This window comes from Vombatus ursinus, unplaced genomic scaffold (assembly GCF_900497805.2).
Source record: "Vombatus ursinus unplaced genomic scaffold, bare-nosed wombat genome assembly UNPS02014830.1, whole genome shotgun sequence".
Taxonomy (NCBI): domain Eukaryota; kingdom Metazoa; phylum Chordata; class Mammalia; order Diprotodontia; family Vombatidae; genus Vombatus; species Vombatus ursinus.
Genome location: NW_020954608.1, coordinates 36,028,903 through 36,050,226, shown reverse-complemented (window position 1 = coordinate 36,050,226; position 21,324 = coordinate 36,028,903). Strand labels below are relative to the sequence as shown.

Sequence of the window (21,324 nt, the reverse complement as noted above, 5' to 3'; positions counted from 1 at the left end):
TCTAAACCTAGCTCTGGCACAACGTCTTGCTGTCAATTTGCAGCAAGAGAGCTACATGGTCAATAGCGAAATAAAAGTATCACTGCTAGCTCTGTTCCTAAGAACACAAGGTTAATGGCTTGAACTTCATTAATGCCACTCTACTGAGAGGTGAGAAAACAGAACCTTTCCCTTATAATTCCCGGGATGCATTGACTTCTACAGTCTCCTCCCATTCCCAGAAAGTCTTTATGGACGTCTAAATGGGAATCCATGCTTACATATATTATGTTATATGAAAGTATTTGTATTAAATTTTCTAAAACTAATGAAACTAAAGCTAGGATCATGGTGGGAGGTGAGAGGTGAGGTGAAGGAACAAGCATTTATTAAGCTCTTACTATGTGCTAGGCACTGTGCTGAATGCTTTACAAATATTATCGCATTTAATCCTCACAAGAACCCTGAGAGATAAGCAAACTGGGAGAGCAAGAAATAGTTTACCTGTCAAATCTATGGAGAACAGAAGAATTCATGACCAAACAAGAGATACAGAACATTACAAAAAGCAAAATGGATAATTTTGATTACATTAAACTGAAAAGTTTTTATGCAAACAAAGCCAATGCAACTAAGATTAGAAGGAAGGTAGAAAACTGGGAAAGAATTTTTATAACCAATCTCTCTGATAAGGGCCTCATTTCTAAAATATATAGAGATTTAAGTCAAATTTATAATACAAGCCATTCCCCAATTGATAAATGGTCAAAGGATATGAACAGACAGTTCTCAGATGAAGAAATTAAAGCCATCTATAGTCATATGAAAAAATGCTCTAAATCACTATTGATTAAAGATGCAAATCAAAACAACTCTGAGGTACCATATCACACCTATCAGATTGGCCAACATGACAGAACAAGAAAATGATAAATGTTGAAGAAGATGTGGGAAAATTGGAACACTAATGCATTGTTGGTGGAGTTGTGAAATGATCCAACCATTTTGGAGAGCAATTTGGAATTATGCCCAAAGGGCTATAAAAATGTGCATACCCTTTGACCCAGCAATAGCACTTCTAGGGCTATATCCCAAAGAGATCAAAATGGGAAAATGGGAACAAATGGGAAAAGGACCCACATGTACAAAAATATTCACAGCAGCTCTTTTTGTGGTGGCAAAGAATTGGAAATTGAGAGGATGCCCATCAATTGGGGAATGGCTGAGCAAGTTGTGGTATATGAATGTGATGGAATACTATTGTGCTATAAGAAATGATGAACAAGCTGACTTCAGAAAAACTTGGTAAGACTTGTATGGTCTGATACTGAGTGAAGTGAGTAGAACCAAGAGAACATTGTGCACAATAACAGCCACGTTGTGTGATGACTAATGTTGATAAACTTGACCCTTTCTGGCAATACAAGGACCTAAGACATCTCCAGAGGCCTTGTGATGGAAAATGCTATCCACATCCAAAGAAAGAACTATGAAAGTTGAATTGCTATTTTTTTCTCTTCTGTTGAGTTTTATTTCCTCTTTCTGATGGTTCCTCCTATTGGTTTTAATTTTTACTCACAACATCACTAATGTGAAAATATGTTTAATATGAATGTAAATGTATAGCCTATATCAGATTGTGCACCATCTTGAGGAGGATAGTGGGGAGGAAGGGGGAGAAAAATTTTAAACTCAAAAGCGTATGGAAGTGATTATTGATAAATCAAAATAAATTAATAAAAAAAAAGAACCCTGGGAGGTAGGTGCTGTTATTATTCCCACTTTACAGTTGAGGAAACCAAAGTCAGACAGAAAGAGGTTAAATGATTTGCCCAGGGTCACACTACTAATAAGTGTCTGAGTCTGGATTTGAACTCGGGTTTTTCTGACTCCATGCCTAGTGCCCTATCCACTGTGCCACCTAGAGAGAGAGAACTAGTCTTATAGATTGGAAGACCTCATTTCAAGTCTTGCCTCTGACACAAAATGGCTGTGTGACCATGGGCAAGTCATTTAACATTTTAGTCAACTTTTCTAAGACTATAATATTTCCTCACGAGGAGTACCCTATACCAATTAAATGAAAGGAGGAGGGAAGAGACAAGAATGGGGAGTAAGGAGAGGGGAGGGAAGGGAAGACAGAAAGACAAGAAGGAAGAAGGGAGAAAGGATGGGAGAAAAGAACAAAATGTCAGCAGCATCAACCTCAAATTAAAGAATTTAATTGTTTGCCTCCTGAAACTCAGTATAAATAGAAGGGAAGCTAGGGCCAAACACAAGCAAGCACACACACACACACCCCTTACCTAAAAGTCCATGACAATTGGCTGAAAGTCCTTTGCTATTGGAGATGTAGAAGCCAAGATGATTTCGCTGGTAAGGAGCTGGATTTTTGTAGAGGTGAATAAGGATAACAAAAGTGATTGTGCCTTGGATGGTCACTGTGATGTTAGCATTGGCCGAGATAGATAACTCCAGCCCCCAGCTCCCCACTACTACACTCTGGTTGCAAGGGAGGACCAACCTGTCCCCACCATCCAAGACAATCCTGTTTGGTGTGATTTCTAAGTAAGATCTCTCTGGCTTATTGATGAGAATGGTGATGGTTCGGAAGTAAGTCCGATACTTCTTGTGGCCATTTGGAGGAGCTGGGGCCCCTATTAATTCTCCATTCACTGTGACACCTTATGAAGCAGGGATGGAAAAACAAAACAGTGGTTAGGTAAATTATTCCATTCTCAAAACAAAGAAACCAGAACTACTACCACATTGACAACATTATCTGATTCTTTTTGTCTGTGAACAGAACAGTCTGAATTCTACTGACAACTGGCCATCAACAACCAGCTAGTGGTGACTAGACATTGACAAGGCCTTGATATTGGGGCTCTTGGCCTTAGCTCCTTCGACCTCATTCCTCTTGCCCAAGGACTCAAGGATCGATAAGGTGTCCTGTGTGTCTCCAATTAGGAGACACTTGCCACAACCCTAACCAGACATCTTAGGAAGTCATCACTACAGCTTTCCAAGAGTGGGCATGGATGGAAAGATTGACATGAACAGATGTAAAGCAAAATAAACGGAACCAGGAAAATAATCTACAAATGGATACCAGATAAATGGAAAGAAGAACAACAAAACTTGAAAGGTGAATAGTCATAATGACTAAGAGAAGAAGAGTTGAGAAGTGTTTCCCTCAGTTCATTGGAAAGAAGAGTGGCAATAGGTGTGAAACATTTTATACTCTGTCAGATTCAGCTGAAGTGCTGGTTAGTTTTGCTAAAATGCTTTTTTTCTCTCTCCTTTTGTCTGTTACGAGGGACAACTTTCTGTGGAGGACGGGAAAGGAGGGATGTATTTTGAAATGAATGTGACGTAAAAACAAAAGATATTAACATGTTTCAGGGAGGGGGGTTGTTGTGTAGCAAGAAAAGCATTTAATTTGGAGGGAGAAAACCTTGGTTTGAATCTTGCCTCTACTTCCTGTGTGACTATGGACAAGCCACTTGAGCTCTCTGAGCCTCAGTTTCCTCATCTGAAAAATGAGGAGGTTGGCCTAGATAACTTCTGAGGTCCCCTTCCAATGCTATATCCTAAGACTTAATGAAGATATAGATAAATAAAGATGTAGATTTTCATACTGCTTGGCTGAATATCATACAAATGGCAGCCTCATATGAGATATCTTAATGTCTAATGAAACACTAAGTACCAAAATTGATTGTTCTCCCTGGCTAAAGATTAAAGATTGTTATTAGAGGTTACTGCTGTATAATAGAGCCTCACTCGTCCTAATTAATCCTCCTGTTCAGATCATCTTCTTAGCCATTCCAGGGGATGACAACTCAGGTGCCACCTCCTCCAGGAAGCCTTTCCTGGCACCCCCTAGTTGTTGAGTGTTCTTTCCAACAACTAGGGTGTTCTTTCCCTCTTCAAATTCCCTATCTTTATTTATCTGTGTTAGTGTCTTATTCACATCACTCAGTGTAAGTTCCTTGATGGCAGAGACCAGTCCATTTTTTCCCCTTTGTATTAAAGGCACCTGGCTTAATGCCTTGCATATATCAGGCATTAAGAAAAGTTTTTTTTTTTTAATTGAATGGAAAACTCTCATTGCAGGAGTCAGGAAAACAAACACAGAAGGGAAAGGGATGCCAGACTCTGCTGAACCTAATTGAGCATTTTATCAGTTATGCTTTGAGATTTCTCCATTTGAGTTTCCAGTCAGGAAAGCACTGTCATTCCATAGATAGCAAGCAGAACTGATGATTTAAAGAAACCATATGAATACTGCCAATTACCCTTGGGTTTTAGGGGAAGGGCCTAACCTGGCTTCTAAGGTCTCTGCTGAGTCCTTTGATCTTGGAATCAAGGCAGGATTTGGTCCTTAGGATAGTTAAAACTGGATAGCTAGATAGCACAATGGTTAGAGTGCTAGGCTTAGAGTCAGGAAGACCAGAGTTCAAATCTGGCTTCAGACACTTACTATCTGTGTTACCCTGGACAAGTCACTTAACCCTGTTTGCCTCAGTTTCCTCATCTGTAAAATGAGCTAGAGAAGGAAATGGCAAACCAGTCCAGTCTCTTTGCCAAGTAAACCCCAAATAGGGTCACAAAAAATCAGACAGGATTGAAAAACTTCTAAACAATCGGGAAATATTTAACAAAATAAATAAAAATACAATAAAACACAGATAGTGTTAATATGTGGTTTTCTAAGTCAATATATACCCAGAACGATTGTTATGTATGGCTCAGTGGCCCCCATTTATATTTGAGTTTGCCGCCATTAACCTACAGCACTGAGAAGTGACTAGCCCAGGGTCACGCAGCCACTTTGTGTCAGAGGCAGGATTTGAACTCAGGTCTTCCTGACTTCGAAGTCGACTCTCTATACATTACACAATGCTGCCACTGCTCTCCTTTAAAACACACATTACAAAAAGCTATACATAAGAGAAGTGTACAATTTCCTACATAATCCTCTTTCTTGTTCTTTTTTGTACATTGCGATGTTTGTGTTTGCTGATGTTGTTATATATAATAAAAAAGCGGTTTTTTTTGGAGAAATAAGGCATAAAGCAGTGAAAGTATATGCCTTGTGCTATAACGCTGAGTTCACACAGAGATACAATTGTGGATGGAATTCCAGGCTCTTTGATTTCTTGTCCTCTGAAAATGCCAGGAGTTAGATATCTGGATCCCATCAGCGATGGTAGAGTGTACATCCCTGTACCCTCCCTTTCACTGAATTCCATAAGCCAGGACAGAGCTTACCAGAGTCCATATAATCAGAGACGAGTCTGAGAATGTCCCCAGGGTTCCCATCGATGTTAAAACACACAGTGAGCTTGCTCAGGGGGAAGTCCACCACAAAATGAGGGTCTCCATCCGCTAACAGTAAGAAAAGAGAAGAAAAGTTAAGGCCATTATTGAGTTTGACTGTATAAGAGAAGGCTATTTGGTTATAAACCAGTCCTATGATTTCATTGGCAAAGGAAACAGACAATGTGAAAACTCCCTTTACCAACACCCATCTGCACCTGTTCTATAATGGAAAGAATTGCCAGTTGCCACTGAGAGGTGAAGTAACTTGCCCAGAGTCACACAGTCAAAATGTATCAGAAGTACAACTTGAACCCAAGTCTTCTCAACTCCCAAAACCAATTCTCCACCCACTATACCATGCTGCCTTTCAAGTACATCCTTGTGTTGTTATTGTCTGTTCAGTTGTTCAGTCACGTCCAACTCTTCATGACCCCATGGACCAAGCCTAGCTTGCAGAATCTTGAGCATAACCTTGCCCATGTGTGAAATGAGTATAGTTGTTCAGTAATTTGAAAATTCCTTGACATTGTCCTTCTTTAGAATTGGGACGTAAACTGATCTTTTCCAATCCAGTGGCTACTGTTGAGTTGTCTAAATCTGCTGGCATATTGAGTGCAGCACTTTAATGTATCATCTCTTAGGATTTTAAATAGCTCAGCTAGAATTCTATCACTTCCACTAGCCTTATTGCTAGCAATGCTTCCTAAAGTCCCCTTGACTTCATTCTCCAGGATGTCTGGCTCTAGATCAGTAACCACATCACTGTGGTTATCGGTGATGTTAAGATCTTTTTTTCTGTGTGTAGTTCTTTTGTGTATTCTTGCCACCTCTTCTTAATCTTTTCTGCTTCTGTTAAGTCTCTACCATTTATCCTGCCCATTTTTTACATGAAATGCTCCCTTGATACCTCCAATTTTCTTGAAGAGATCCCTTGACTTTCCTACTCTGTTGTTTTCTTCTGTTTCTTTGTGTTGCTCATTTAAGAAAGCCTTATCTCTCCTCGCTGTTCTCTGGACTTTTGCATTCAGTTGGGTATATATTCCTCTTTCTCCTTTACGTTTTGCTTTCTTTGTTTCCTCGGCTGTTTGTAAAGCCTTATCAGACGGTCATTTTGCTTTCTTGCTCTTCTTTTGCTTTGGGAGGTTTTTGTTGCTGCCTCCTGCACAATGCTACGAATCGTTGTCCATAGTTCTTCAGGCAATTTATCTACCAGATCTAATATCTTCAATCTCTTCTTCACTTCCACTTCATATTCACAAGGGATGTTATTTAGGTCATACCTACATGGTCTAATGGTTTTCCCTACTTTGTTCAATTCAAGTCTGAATTTGGCAATAAGAAGCTTATGATCTGAGCCTTACATCCTTGTGTATAGGGTCAAGTAAATTCTTCTGATACCAAGTTCTTACTCATTCTATGCATAAGTCTCTTGCCTTATAGTCTAACATTTCCGCCCTGAGACCTATACCAAATACCATCGTTTACTTAGTTCCTCCTAAATAGTTATTTATTAACTGAGTAATGTGGGCCTGATCACCTTCTCATTTGGGGGTCATAAGCAATGGGGAGGGGAGGAATCTATCTTCCTTGATTTTTGGGTTAATCATTGTCTCAGAGAGCCTGTGTATAGATTACACTAACCCAGAAAGTCACAGAATGTCAGCGTTAGAAAAAACCTTAAAGTCCATTTTGTCCGATGTCCTTATTTTAACAGATTAGAAAACAGACCCAGAGAAGTAACTCATCAATCGGCACATCAATCAATGATGAAGCCAGGACCTTTAAAACTCAGGGCTCCAGACTCTGAGGGTGGTCAGCACTCTCCTTAGCGAACTGGCTCAGCACTACCTTATCTTCTACTCTCAAGTCCTTTGCCCCTTTGTCTCAAAACCAATCACATCTTTCCAAATGCCAGCACTAGATATAATACCCTCCGACCCCTCGCTCTGGTCTACCTACATTACTTCTATGCACAAGCTGCTGAAGGGAGCTGGAGGAACTCTCAAAGCTGTATTGATAGGGTTCCACTACAAATTTTTCTTATCTAATATTTACTGGCCCCCACCACAGCAAGGCAATCCTTCTACTCTTCCCTAATCAATTATTTATTCACCCACCGCAGCAGCTGTTCCAAACCTGCTCTTCTTTTCCCAAACCTCTCACAATACTCTCTCCCCTCAACCTCTTAACTGCACCTCATAATCTGCTACCCAAAAAATCCTGAGACCATTCCCCACAAGCTTCCTCTTCTCCCTTTCTTGTCTCATATTCCCCTGACATCATCCACCATTATCTCCTTCACTTCAGACTTTGATGAAGTGGTGACCCCTCTTTTTATCAAGGCCAAGGCCTCTACATGCTCCCTTGAACCCATCCCATCCCATCATCTCTAGCAGATTTCCCCCACTATCTTCTCCACTCCCTCTCCCTCACTTCAATCTCTCCATACCTCTTGCCTCCAAACAAGCCTTTGTCTCCTCTATCATTAAAAAAAAACCATCACTTGATCCAACTGTCCATGTAAGCTATCATCCTATGACTCTCCTCTCCTCAGCTAAACTCAAAAAAATCCAGTTACTATTTTCTCTGTCTCACTGTTTTCTAACTCTTGCAAACTGGCTTTCAATTTCATCATTCAATTGAGTTGTCCTCTTCAAAATTACTGACGATCTCCTAATTGCCAAATCTAATGATCTTTTCTCACATCTCATCCTTCTTCACCTCTCTGCTCCCTCTGACATTGTTGATCACGTTCTCCTCCAGAATATTCTCTCCTCCCTGGGTTTTCTCAACACTGGTCTTTCCTGTTTCTCTTCCTACCTGTATGAACACCCCCCCCCTTCTCAGTCTCCTTGCCGTGTCTTCATTCATGTTCTGCCTAGGAAGTGTAGGTAACCCCATGGCTCTTCTCTTTACTCTCTACACTTTCTCATTTGGCACTCATGGGTTTTATCTCTGTGCAAATAATTCCCAGATCTATATATCAAGCTCTAATCCCTTTTCTGGCTTCAGTCTCACAACACCAACTGCCTACTGACATTTCAAATTACACATCCCATAGACATCTCAAACTTAACATGTACAAAGCATGATCTTTTCCCCAAAGCCTACCCCTCTTCTGAACTTTCCTGTTATTGTCAAGGTCATTACCATCCTCCCAGTCTCCCAGGATCACAAAGTCAATATGTGTCTGATTAGTCACCAAATCTTGTCATTTCTATCTTCAAAATATCTCTTATAAACATTCCCCTCTTTAATTCAGGCTCTCATCACCTCTTCCTTGGACTATCACAATAAGCTGTTGATTAATCTCCCTGCCCCAAGTCTTTCTCCACTCCAGTTTATCCTCCACAAAGGTGCCAGTGATTTTCCTAAAGAGTACATCTCATCATCCTCCCACTCACCCTCACTCCCACTCCATCTTTTATTTCTGTGCCTTTGTACTGGCTGTCCCCCATGCCTGGAAAGTTCTCCCTCCTCATTTCCCCTCTTAGATCCCTGGCTTCCTTCAATACTCAGCTAGAATGCTATCTTCTTTAGGAAACCTTTAGTAGCACCTTCACTCCCCACACTGCCACCTCCACCTGCTGCCAGCTGCTAATGATTTCCCCTAAAAGGTTATCTTCCATCTACTCTGTATATATCTTTTATGTAATCATTTTTATGTATGTTGTCTCCCTGACTAGAATGTAAACTTGAGAACAAAGCCTATTATTTTTACCTTTCAATAATATGCCAAGTATTTAATATAGTGCCTAGCACATTAATAAATGCTTGTTGACTGTTGGATTTGATTTTCACTACCCTACACCCAGAATCTCACCAATACTACTCAAAAATGCATTGGGAGAATCTGGCAAAATACACCATGCTTGACTCTGAATTTTCTAGAAGAAAGGTCCTTTCTATAGAAAGATAGAGAGATAGATAGATAGATAGAAAGATATATATATACACACACATACACACATACATACACACAAAGTTTTATGTCTTTTATACACATGGTGAAACCAAAACATCAACAGTGAGAAAGTTGTCATTTATGTTTCGGCTTTTCTTGGGTATGGTAACATAATATCTCAGTCAGATAGTGAAAGGTTTTCTATTTATTTATAAAACATTTTTTTCTACCCAAATTCCCCTACATACTTTATATGAAATGATGTTATTTACTCCAGATGAAGAAATGTGCAGATCACCAAGTTTCATGTAACATCCAAAAGAGATTTGCAAGCATTTCATAAGGAATGTGTGTGCTCAAAGGAATTAGATTATGTCAGTTGGAAGCTGAGTAGTAGTATCTGTTTTACCAAACCTCCTGCCTCTCTTAAAGAACTTCACTTAGCCTTATGAACTACTCAGTGGATAGTATAATCAGAAAAGCAGTAACAGAGATTTAGGGGCGAAAGACTTTAACTTCCTGAGGGGAAAAAAAAACTTAGGCTTTCTGTTGTCATTCCATCTGGTCTTTCTTGTAAACTCAGGAAGTTTGCAAAAGAGAGCTTTTTGACATTTTGGTACCGGCTTCCCCTCTGAGGCCAAAGATAGGCAAAGCTCATTTCAGAGCTATCTCTAAGACTGGAGGCTGGAATCATGCCTAATTCGAGGGCCTAAAACAATTTCACTTTTAAAGCTAGCACAATTATTGAAATGTACCCCTGTTATCAATCTTTCCTGCCACTTCTTCATTTACTGTGTTATCTCCCAGCTTCAACACAATGGCATAATGATGCTTCTTTTGGCATTTGTTTCACAGCTGTTGGCCTTGGCCAGGTGAAGGAGATCCTTGCTGTCCTACACTACAAGAGAATATCTGGATGGGCTTTAAGAAGTTACTAGTTACTCACCTTCATTTAGACCCAACCAAAGGGGGAAAAGTCATTTACCTCAATTAATCCATCCACATTTGTATTGTTTTTCTGTACCTGATGTTTTGGAGATTTTAATTCTTGGGTTGTACTGTTTCTTGAAATCAGGTTCTAGAAAGGAGAAAAATGGAGCAACCACTGTTAAAATGTATAAAATAAGAAAATAGGAGCAGGGAGAAGAAAAGTAAGATGTGGAGATCATGAGTCAATTTTCATGTACATTTGACACACTTGAAAGTCTGAAAATTACCAAAAGAATTCTGTCTCAGAAGATACACACTAAGACTTGAACTGTAGAGGCTTAATTTTCACTATTGAATTATTTCTATACAGCATAAGTTTTTTTGTTTCTGTGAATTATTGGGAAAACATGTTCTGCCATATATGAATGATCTAATAATAATTGACTAAATACAAACAGGTACAAGAATGTATGCACAAAGAGTGTGGCAAAAGTGGTGAGCACAGCAAAAGAAAAACAACATCTTACTCATGAATATTTTATTTCCATTTTCTTTGGATTAATAAAAATTTGCAACTGTATTTTGGTTGTATCTCATCTCATAAAGATGTATTAATTCTCAGAAGTTAAAGATGAAAAACTTCTAATATGTTATCCAAACCCTTTCCACCCCTTAAGTATCCCCCTAAAGAGCAATATTTTTCTCTACCTCATTCTCTTGGACTTCTTTCTACATGGTCCCAGGCCAATACGATGCTGGCTGAGTGAAAACTGAGTATAAAAGAAAGGGATTATCCAATTGAGATGAATGCTTTGATGATTCATGGGCCTTGGTGAGTTGTATTTCCCAGAGAAATGCAACAAAATCATCATGGTTTTAAGGAAATGAAGATTATTTTAAGCACCAATTGACACCTCACGAAAATATTATTTCAGAAATATTCCTTAGAGAAATCAATTGGCTTATTTTCTTATTTCTGTCTTTGGTCCTTTGGACTTTGTAGCATCTGAGCCTTATCCTTCTTGAAACTACTGAGATCCAGGTCACTGTCATAGGGCTATAATAACAATGTCATTCACAAAAGTAATTTTCCCTGCATCGGTCACATGGCCTCCATGGCACGAAATAATGTTCTTTATACAACCTGGTTCAAATCTTTCTTAAAATTATTCTACTTTTGCTAGTACAAACTCACTTACGGAACTTCCATGCTTTGCTATAGAAGTGTCTTACTGTCATCATCTTTTACCTAGCTTCAAAAGTCTGTGTTGTTCATCTAATTTGGTGATACATATTTGTAGAGTTAGAGGAAAAAACCAAGACATATAAGCACATGCCATTTGGTTGGGCTCTCTGATTTGGCTCAGTAGGCCATTTCTCGCCTTAGCTATATATTTTGCAGGTATGTACTTTTTAATAGGTCGTCTGCCCTAATACAACATAATCCAGGAGGGCAAGAACTGTTACACTTTTGTCTTTGTATTCACAGTCCCTAGCACAGAATTTGGCACAGAGTAGACACTTAATATACTCTTGTTGATTATTTAACCTAAAGAGTTAAAAACATGTTATCCAATCCCTGATTCCACAAACCCCAAAACATAATAATACTAGTGACAGAAACTTTACTTCCCCATACTCCAAGACTCTATTCTAAACCCTTTTTCTATTTTTTGACAAAGTGGTTTTCCATAAGCTTTTTATTCCTGCCCCCTCCCAATACACTCACTCAGTAAACTTCAGTGGCTCCCTGTCAACTTTGAGATCCCATGTAAAGTCCTGTGGCATTCCAAACCCTTCATAACCTGACCCTTTCCTCCTTTCCTGCCTTTCCAGTCTTCATATACCTTATTCCGAGAGAGAGAGAGAGAGAGAGTTTTGCGTGTTGTCTCCCCCATTAAGCAGGGACTGGTTTTTTTTCTTTCCTTTCTTTGTGCTTTGTTAGTGCACAGTGCCTGGGACATAGTAGGCCCATAATAAATGCTTGTTGATTTGACTTGACTCCTTATTATCTTTGAGATGAATTATAAACATCTTTGTTTGGCATTTAAAGTTCTTTATGACTCAGCAACATACTACCATTCCAGTCTTCTTGCACCCTCCTTCCCTCCACAAATTCTATGGTCTAGTCAAAATGGTCGACTTGCCGTTCCTCACACACTGCATTCCAACACCATCGCTGTTCCTTTGCACTAGCTGTCCCCTATAAGTAGTTCCCCTCCTCTTCACCTCAGCATCTTGGAATCCCTGGCTCCCTTCAAGACTCAATGCAAATGCCATCTTCTGTGTGAGATCTCTCCTGTTCCTCCCCATCCCACCCCTAGCAGCTGGTACCTTCCCCTTCAAGATCATCTTTTATCAGCTTTTTATTTGTTTTGCATATGCCCATAAACGTAATGTCTCCTCTATTAGAATATAAATTCCTTGGAACCAGGAACTGTTTGGTTTTTATCTTTGTATCTCCAGGGCATACCATAATGACTGGTATGACATATAGTGGCTTAACAAATGCTTAATTTATTGATAGACTCTGAGTTACTATAGAACAAATGAAAGGAAAATTTTCTAATAATTCCAAGTCTTTGACTTTTTTTCTTGTATTTGTAGTGAGCAAACCCCCCCCCACACACACACACATACACTTGCCCTTCAGGAACACAATTTAATCCAACATTGATATTTTTGAAAATACAAAGTGCTATTGATATGTCATATAATAATGGGATGCGTTTCTCTTCCAAGCCAAATATAACTTTTTCCAAACACTTTGCAGTAGTTATAGCCTGACACAGCCCAGGCCCAGAAACCTTATGCCCTGTTTTAATAACTTGAGCTAAACTTAAGCTAAATTGAATCTAATGCAGAGGGGAAAAAATAGAAATCCAGGCTCTTACAGAAACCACTCAAACAGAAATTCTAAGTAAACAATTTCCAAAAACCACCATTGTGGGCTCATTACCTGGCGGCATCTTCTTTCCCTGCAAGCTCTGCACAACTGTCTCTGGACCCACTGCCGCAGAACTGCCGTAGACTTCTTTTGTTGCCGCTTGAGTTGCCTCAAGAGCCAACTCCTTCACCTTCAAGGAGGTGAAAGGGGTGAGGAAATGGTAATTCACTGCAAGAGCCCGAGCCCTCTCCATTAAACGTGCTTTCTCCTGTTCATCATCACTCTTCAGCCACGAAGTCAGCAGCTCCTTAATACTAAGGTAACTCCAGAGCCGCTCAATGTAGTTCCGATCAGCATCTTGGCCCTCTGGAGTAGAAACCCCTGTGACATCATTCCCTGTGCTGTGGGATGCAACGGGAACGTCTGTCTTCAGGACCACAAACTTCTTACTATTGCTCGCTGTGACTTCCACATGTAGGTTGTCCAACTGGCTGTCAACCAGCTTCCCAGCAATGACGATTTCAGACCCATTGAAGTAATTAGGGAAAAGAGTTTTGGTAACATGCTCGACAGAGCCAGGTGGATAATCAATTCGGATATCAGAGAGTAGAGGGGTTCTGATCTCATCGTAGAACCTGGAGTAGAACAGCACAGAAGGAGGTTAAGGTCCTAACCTTGATAGCAAGCACAGCCAAGAGAATGGAACTATTTAATACAAAGGAATCATACAACCGTACAGTCAAAAGGTCATAGACTTCATCTAGTCTAACTTTCTGCTTGATGCACGAATGCCCTCTGCAACATCACAGAATCAGATGCTGAGTTAAAAGGAAAAAGAAGACATTTAACCCCACCTCCATTTTACAAATGAAGATGAGACCCAGAGTGGTTAAGTGATTTATCCAATGTCACACAGGGGACAAACAACAGAGGCAGACTTTAAATGGAGGTCCTCTGGCTCCAAATCCATTGATCTTTCCAGCATACCATCCCTAAGAGTCTTACACACCAGTTGGTACTTAAACACCTATACTGACAGAGAGCTGTTCAGTTCCACTATTACACTGTTGGACTGTTTTATTTGTTAAAAAGGTCTTCCTTTTTTTGAACCAAAATCTGCCTCCCTATAACATCTATCCACTGACTTTAGTTCTGCCTTTTGGTGCTACACATAATGTCCAAGCCTTCTGCATGACAACCTATCAAATATTAAAAGCCAGCATGCATACCAGATCTGCATCCTCTATCTTCCAGCCTAAATAATCCCCCATTCCTTTAACTATTTCTTATAGTATATGGCGTTTCAGTGTCGTTACTGCCATGCTCACCTTCCTCTATAAGAAATGACAAAAGGGACCAATTTAAAGAAACGTGGTAAGACTTGTAAGAATTGATGCAGAGGGAAGTTAGCAGAACCTAGAGAACAGTTTATACACTGGTTACAACATTGTAAAGGGAAACATCTTCAAAAGACTTAAGAACTCTGATCAATGCAGTGGCCAACCACGACTTCTGAAGAAAGACAATGAATCATGCTTCTCATCAGTATATGTTATCAGACATGATCAATGTGTGAATCTCTTTTGCTCAATTGTATTTGTTTGTTATAAGGCAGGACTTTTATTTTTAGAGGGGAGACTTTGGGGGGAAAGAGGAGGAATAGTGATAGTGATTTTAAAAAAGATGAGAAAGAAAAGAATGTTAATGAAATATTTGTAAAATGCATATAAGAGGGCAAAAGGAAGTTCAGAAAGGGATATAGAAGGGGTACTACTGTGTGAAATTTAACATACAATTCTTTAAAATCCATATAAAACAGAGGTTCACAATTTCATATATAACCTTCCTTTTCTTTGTATAGGGAAATTCATGTTGGTGTTTCTCAAGTTCACAGTTTTTAAAAAGAAAATTTGAAAAAACGTTTTTAAGAATATTTCTTTTATTACAAGGAAAAGGTGCCAGAAATAGCTCAAGTTGTTGTCTCTTCACCAGCGAATTCTATCAAAGTAGCCAAGGTCTCAAGGCAGATGGGGGATTTTTTCTAAGGAGAAAAATCTCCTTACTCTGGAGACTGTTTTTACTCATGCCTATGAACTCACTCCAGACTTTCCAAAAAACATAACCCTTGTAACGCTCACACACTAACATCCTTGATCACACTAATATTCTCTATGACCCTGAACAGTAGTCCAAGTATTGCCACCCCCATATTACCGATAAGGAAACTGGGGGTCAGAAAAACTCAATTTAGCCAAGGTCCTACTGCAAATAAGACAAACCCAGACACTCTTGAATAATGCGGTCTCTTTTTTCCTTGCCAATGCTAAAACCTCTCTCTTTGTGCCTTTGTTCCTATTTCTTCCTGTCTTTTCTGGGAGCTTGCCCTTTGAAATGAGAGCATCATTCACCACCACCACCACCATCACCCCTTTAATTTTCAACCTATCCAATTCACTGGCTCCTTTGCTACTGCCTACATACATGTCCAGATTTCCCCTTTAAGAAAACAAAAAACAAAAAACAAAACCTTCATTTGACTCTCCCATTCTCTCAAGTCATCATCTGAGATCTTTCCTCCCATTCATAGCCAAACTTTTAGAAAAAGCTGTTCGCACTCATTGACTGTACTGTCTCACCTCCTACTCACTTCTCAACCCCTCGCAATTTGCTTTCTATCCCCAACACTCTACTGAAATGCTCTCTCCATAATCACCAATCATCTCTGTGTTGCTATTTTTGATGGCCTTTTCTCAATCTTTATCCTTCTTGACCCACCACCAACAGGACAAACAAGTGAACTGTGGCAGTAAGGCATTCTGAGGAAGAGATGTGAGGCAGCATGTGCCAGGCAAAGCAAAATACCATCATCTCGATCACCTTCTCTCCTCAGATCCCCATGGAGCTGGCCCAGAAACCTTAACCCAAGAGCCTGGGGAATAGCAGTGTCCTCCAGACCATCAGCCCTGCTAAGAGCCCAGGCCTACAGCTATCACTAAGAAAAGCAATCATGCTCTTGGTGAGCTCATCAGCTCCCATGGATTCAGCTATCATCTCTGTGCAAATCACAGCCAGATCTACAAATCCAGACTGCATCTCCTTTTTGAGTTCTCATCCTGCCTCCACAATGGCATTCTGGACATGTCCACCTGGGATGTCCCAGAAGCATCTCAGCATATCCAAAATGGAACTCAGCTTTCCTAGCAAACTGACCCTCTTAACTTCCTTGTTTAGCTTGAGAGGGCCACCATCCTTTTATTCATTCATGTTCTCAATGTTGTAGTTGTCCTCAATCTCTATCTTCTCCATCACCTGCCATATCAAATCATTTACTAAGTCTTGGGACAGCTAGGTGATGCAGTAAATAGAGCACTGGCCTTGGAGTCAGGAGGACCTGAATTCAGATCCAGCTTCAAACACTTGACACTTACTAGCTGTGTGACCGTGGGCAAGTCACTTAACCCCGATTACCTCACCAAAAAACCAAAACGAAACAAAAAAACCTGAGTCTTGTCAATTTTCCCTCCCCAACAACTCTCCCATTTATTCCCTTCTATCACTCACACAGCCTCCACCCTTCAGACTTTTTTGGACTGTTGCAATGCCCCCTAATTGTTCTCCCTGCCTCCCTTCTCTCCTCTCTCCAATCCATTCTCCACACAGCTGACAAGTTGACATTCCTACAACAAATGTCTGACCGCGTCACTCCCCTCCTCCAGAGGCTTCATTGGCTTTCTATTGCCACTAAGATAAAATACAAACTCCTCAGTTCCATGATCCAGCTCCAGATTATTTTTCCAGACTGCTCATTCATTAATCTCCCTCATGCTTTCTACATTTCAGCCAAACTAGTCTACTTTCTGCACAGACTGTCCGTCTGTCATACCTGTAATGTCCTTCTTCTTCATCATTTTCTTGTAACCCTTAGTTTTCTTCAAGACTCAACTCAAAGGTCACCTTCTTCAAAAGGCCCTTCCTGATCCCCTTGGTTATTAGTGCCCTGCACCCCAAATCATTTTGTATTTATTTTGTATATATCTTGTATTTATGTATCTGTGAATATATATCCTCCCCCAGTCAAATAAATGTAAGTTCATTGAAAGAAACTTTTTGATTTGATTAACTTTTGGATGTATGTCTTCAGGGCCTAACACATAGTATATACTTAATAAAGGACAGCTAGGTGGCACAATGGATATAGTGCCAGGCCTGGAGTTAGGAAGACTCATCTTCCTGAGTTCAAACCTGGCCTCAGACACTTACTAACTGTATGACCCTGGGCAAGTCACTTAACCCTGTTTAGCTCAGTTTCCTCATCTGTAAAATGAACTGGAGAAGAAAATGACAACCCATTCCAGTATCTTTGTAAAAAAAAAACAAAACAAAACAAAACACTAAATGGGGTCACAAAGAATCTGACACAATTGAACAACAACATATACTTAACAAATACTTGTTGATTGACTCTGATTCCAAACTTTCTTTCCTTCTTTCATTCCATATTCCCTCCCTCCTTCCCTCCTCTTTTCTCTTCTCCTTCCTTCCTATGGGAGGATGCTTAATCTGGAAACTATACAATTTTTTTTTTTGCTTTTTAAGTAAATTCAGTCATTGCTGAGCTCATGATAAGCTAAAAATCCCAGCTGTTTTTTACATAAACGGTTTTGTTTTTTTGTTTTGGCTTTGTGGTTTTGGAGGGTTTCTTGTTTGTTTTTGCTTAAGAGAAGGATGTGTAATAGAGAATACAGGCATATGCATAGAGGCAAAATTTTAACTAAATGCTGACCTTAGGAATGCAATAGAAACGGATACTTTCTCAAGACAATGGGATATAAAGGAAGATTACTAATTAAGTACAAACACATATATTTGTCAAACATTTTCACCTGAAGCGTGGACAGGTTAGGTTTCTCTGATCCTGTATAGCTGATTTTTCAACAAAATTCACTTTGTATGCATTCCTTTTAAATTTCATCTTCCTGATTCAGACTCATTGTCCTAGTTTGTCAAGATATTTTTATCCTAAGTCTGTCTTTCAATGTATAACTAGTTCCCACAGATTTTTTATCGATAAATTTGATAAGCATGCTTCCTATAGCTTCTTCCAAGGCACTGATAAAAGTTTCAAATAGAAAAAACCCAAGGACAGAGACCTTTACCATGCCACCAGGACTCTTTCTCCAAATTGACAGAGCTGTCAGAACACTCAAGGCACAATCAATTGACCAGTTATAAATACATCTAGGTTTTCCCTTTGCTTATAAGTACATGCCATGAAGGCAGCTAGATGACTCAGTAGATAGAGCGCTGGGCCTGGAGTCAGGAAGACCTGAATTCAAATCTGACCTCAGACACCTACTAGTTGTGTGACCCTGGGCTTAATCTCTGTTTGCCTTAATCCACTGGAAAAGGAAATGGCAAACCACTCTAGTATCTTTGCCAAGAAAACCCCGTGGACAGTTTGGTCCACAGGATCACAAAGATTCAGACATGACTGAACAACTGAACAATAATAACAACATGCCATGAAACAGTGGTAGAAGGCATAGGATGCTGAACTGAGAGTTAAAATTCTAGGTCATTTTCTCTGCCACTGCCTTAGTTAATGTGATCCTTATCCTCCCCACGTCTTTTATTTTTCCAATTAGTTGGCATTCATTTTTTTTTCTTCCTTCTACCCAAATTTAAAAGAAACAAAAACTTTACTCTCTACAAACCACCAGCAGAGTAGGAAACAAATTACTTGCTGCCTGCCCATATTACCAAGACAAACGCCTCCCATATCAAATCTAAAGTTTTCTTATGTCTTAGGAATTTGGCTTCTTCCTGTCTTCTTACACGTTACTCAAGCAACCCTGGCTTATTTGCTCACCATACATGGTACTCCAATCTCCCATTTTTCTCCTCGACCTTGCATTCTGTATCCCCAATGCCTGGAATATTCTCCCTCCTCACCCTCAGCTTCCCAGACCTCCTTCAAGACTCAGCTGTGATCCTATCTTGTCCCAGAGGCTTTGCCTGGTCCCTACAGCTGCTCGTGCCCTGAGATGGGAGAACCTCCCGTGACAATGGATAGGTCTTCTATGAACTTAGTCATTTACTTACATCTCATCTCCCCCATTAGAATAGTAGCTCTATGAGGGCAGGGACTGTGGAATATTTTTCCCTTTCTTTGTATCCCCAGCGGTTAGCACAGAGTTTCTAATAAATGCTTGCCGACTGACAGACTGAGAATGACAAAGAAGATGCTTCTAAAACATTGAAAGCTTCCTGGACAAAAAGCTGAAGCCATTAAAATGCGATACTGCCTGGAATTACATTTCACCTTCCTGCCCCACTGAACACAGAAGAAGTCATCTAAAAGAGTTGCCCCATGTTCGGCAGCTTCCTATTTCTTCTTCCAAGGCACTGATAAAAATTTCAAATAGGAAAAACCTTCTGACTTTTTGGTCCAGAGCTCTGATTTCACTGGTATAGGGAATTCCCAATCAAAGCATGTTTGTTCTCACTCAGCAACTTAAGAGCCTTACAGAGTTGCCTGGAGGCACGGAGAGGTTAAGGGACTTGTCCAGGGTCACACAACCAGCATCTGCCAAAAGGTGAACTTGAACCCAGGTCTTCCTGACTTTGAAGTCAGCTTGTATAAATAATGATAATAACAACAATAACATTTAGATAGCACTTACTCCATGTCAGGCACAGGTCCTTACAACATCCTATGAGGTCGGTGCTATTATTATCCCCATTTTACAGGTGAGTAAACTGAACAAATCGAGGTTGAGTGACTTGCCTAAGATCACACCACTACTAAGTGTCTGAGGCTATACTTGAACCCAGGTCTTGCTGACTCCAGGCCCAGGGCCCTACCCATTGCACCACCTATCCATCTAGATAGACACACATTTATGCATATATGTATACATGAAAACATGTACATGCATACACATGTGTGTGGGTGTGTGTACACATATGCATGTGTGTATAGGTGCATATATACATGTTTATATACATATACACACATATGGGGAAGAAGGGGCTCAGAGAGAGAAAGGAAAATCCCAGATGAGGAAACTCCCTCCACCAATGCAGATCAGCACTTTCTCTACAACCTAGAGAGATTGCTTAGGGACAATAGAGACCTTCCCAGGGCAACTCATAGTCTTAGAATCTAAATGTCTAGGGCCTGGGTGGGAAACCCGTGGCCTAGAGGCCACATGTGGCCTTCTAGGTCCTTGGGTGCAGCCTTTTGACTGAGTCCAAGTTCTATAGAACAAATCCTTTTATTAAGGGGATTTGTTCTGTGAAGTTTGGATTCAAAGTGCCGTACTTGAGGCCACATGTGGCCTCGAGGCTGTAGGTTCCCCACCCCCTGTCCTAGGACATTACAAGTTAGGTGACTTGCTCAAGATCACATAACCAGTTTGTATCAATGGCAGAACTTGAACCTAGCTCTTCTGGACTCAGAGACTAGATCTCTATTCACATTCCAAGCTACCTTTAACAAAATGACCTCTCAGGGAAAAGCAAAGGAGACCAGGGTCACAATTTCCTCTCTCTCACAAACTAGGTGTGTTATGATAGACAGGGCAATTTATTTCTTTTTATTTTTTTTAATTTATGTCTTTTTTTATTGTTATTGTTAAATTATTATGTCTTTTTATTTGTTGTTGTTTGTTTTTACCATCTTCATATGGAAAACAGAGAATTCCTGACTATCTCAAAGTGATTCAGCCAGAGGAGCAGGGAATAAAGAAGATAAGGTAAATTAAAGCTTTGAAAAGTCAGAATTTTCCCATGGAACTATAATTTCTAGCAGTCCAGTCCCGGCATTCTAATCTCGGAGGTGCTCGTGAGATCCACGCCCTCTATCCGTGCCCTCTCCACGCCCCTCCCCCTCGTGGGTCCCCATGGTACAGAGGGCAGGAGGAAACTGACCCGATCAGCTGCTCCTTAGCATTGTCGTCCTCCTGCACGCGCCGCGTCATGCCGCAGTTCTCCAGAGACAGCTTCTCCAGCAGTTTAAAGTCAACGTCATTTCCAATGCCGATGGTAAAGATGCAGACTCGACCTTGGGCAGCCGCTTTCGTGTCGCTGAGGATCTTACTTGACTGAGTCTCTCCCACTGTGGCCTTCCCATCCGTCAGGAAGACAATTAGCGACACACTCCTGGAGTCAATGTCATTGTCGGCTACGTGGCCATTAAGCAGTTCGATGCCTTTCTGGAGAGCCCCGTTGATGTCTGTACCTGGGGATGCATGCATTAAAATGTTATCAAGGAAGCCTTTGACTTATCTTTTCT

The 21,324-nt window shown here is 40.3% G+C and overlaps 1 protein-coding gene across 3 annotated transcripts in view; it reads right to left on the bottom strand.

Moving 5' to 3' along the window:
* The window catches only part of ITIH5 (inter-alpha-trypsin inhibitor heavy chain family member 5), a 91,497-nt gene that overhangs the window by 6,435 nt on the left and 63,738 nt on the right, over window positions 1-21,324 (bottom strand). For all 3 annotated transcript variants that reach the window (XM_027838618.1, XM_027838617.1, XM_027838619.1), the window contains exons 9-13: window positions 20,961-21,270; window positions 13,101-13,663; window positions 10,236-10,289; window positions 5,257-5,373; window positions 2,286-2,663 (exon numbers count right to left, since the gene is read on the bottom strand). In XM_027838618.1, the coding sequence (XP_027694419.1) occupies window positions 2,286-2,663; window positions 5,257-5,373; window positions 10,236-10,289; window positions 13,101-13,663; window positions 20,961-21,270 (1,422 nt within the window). The remainder of the gene's footprint in view (window positions 1-2,285; window positions 2,664-5,256; window positions 5,374-10,235; window positions 10,290-13,100; window positions 13,664-20,960; window positions 21,271-21,324) is intronic.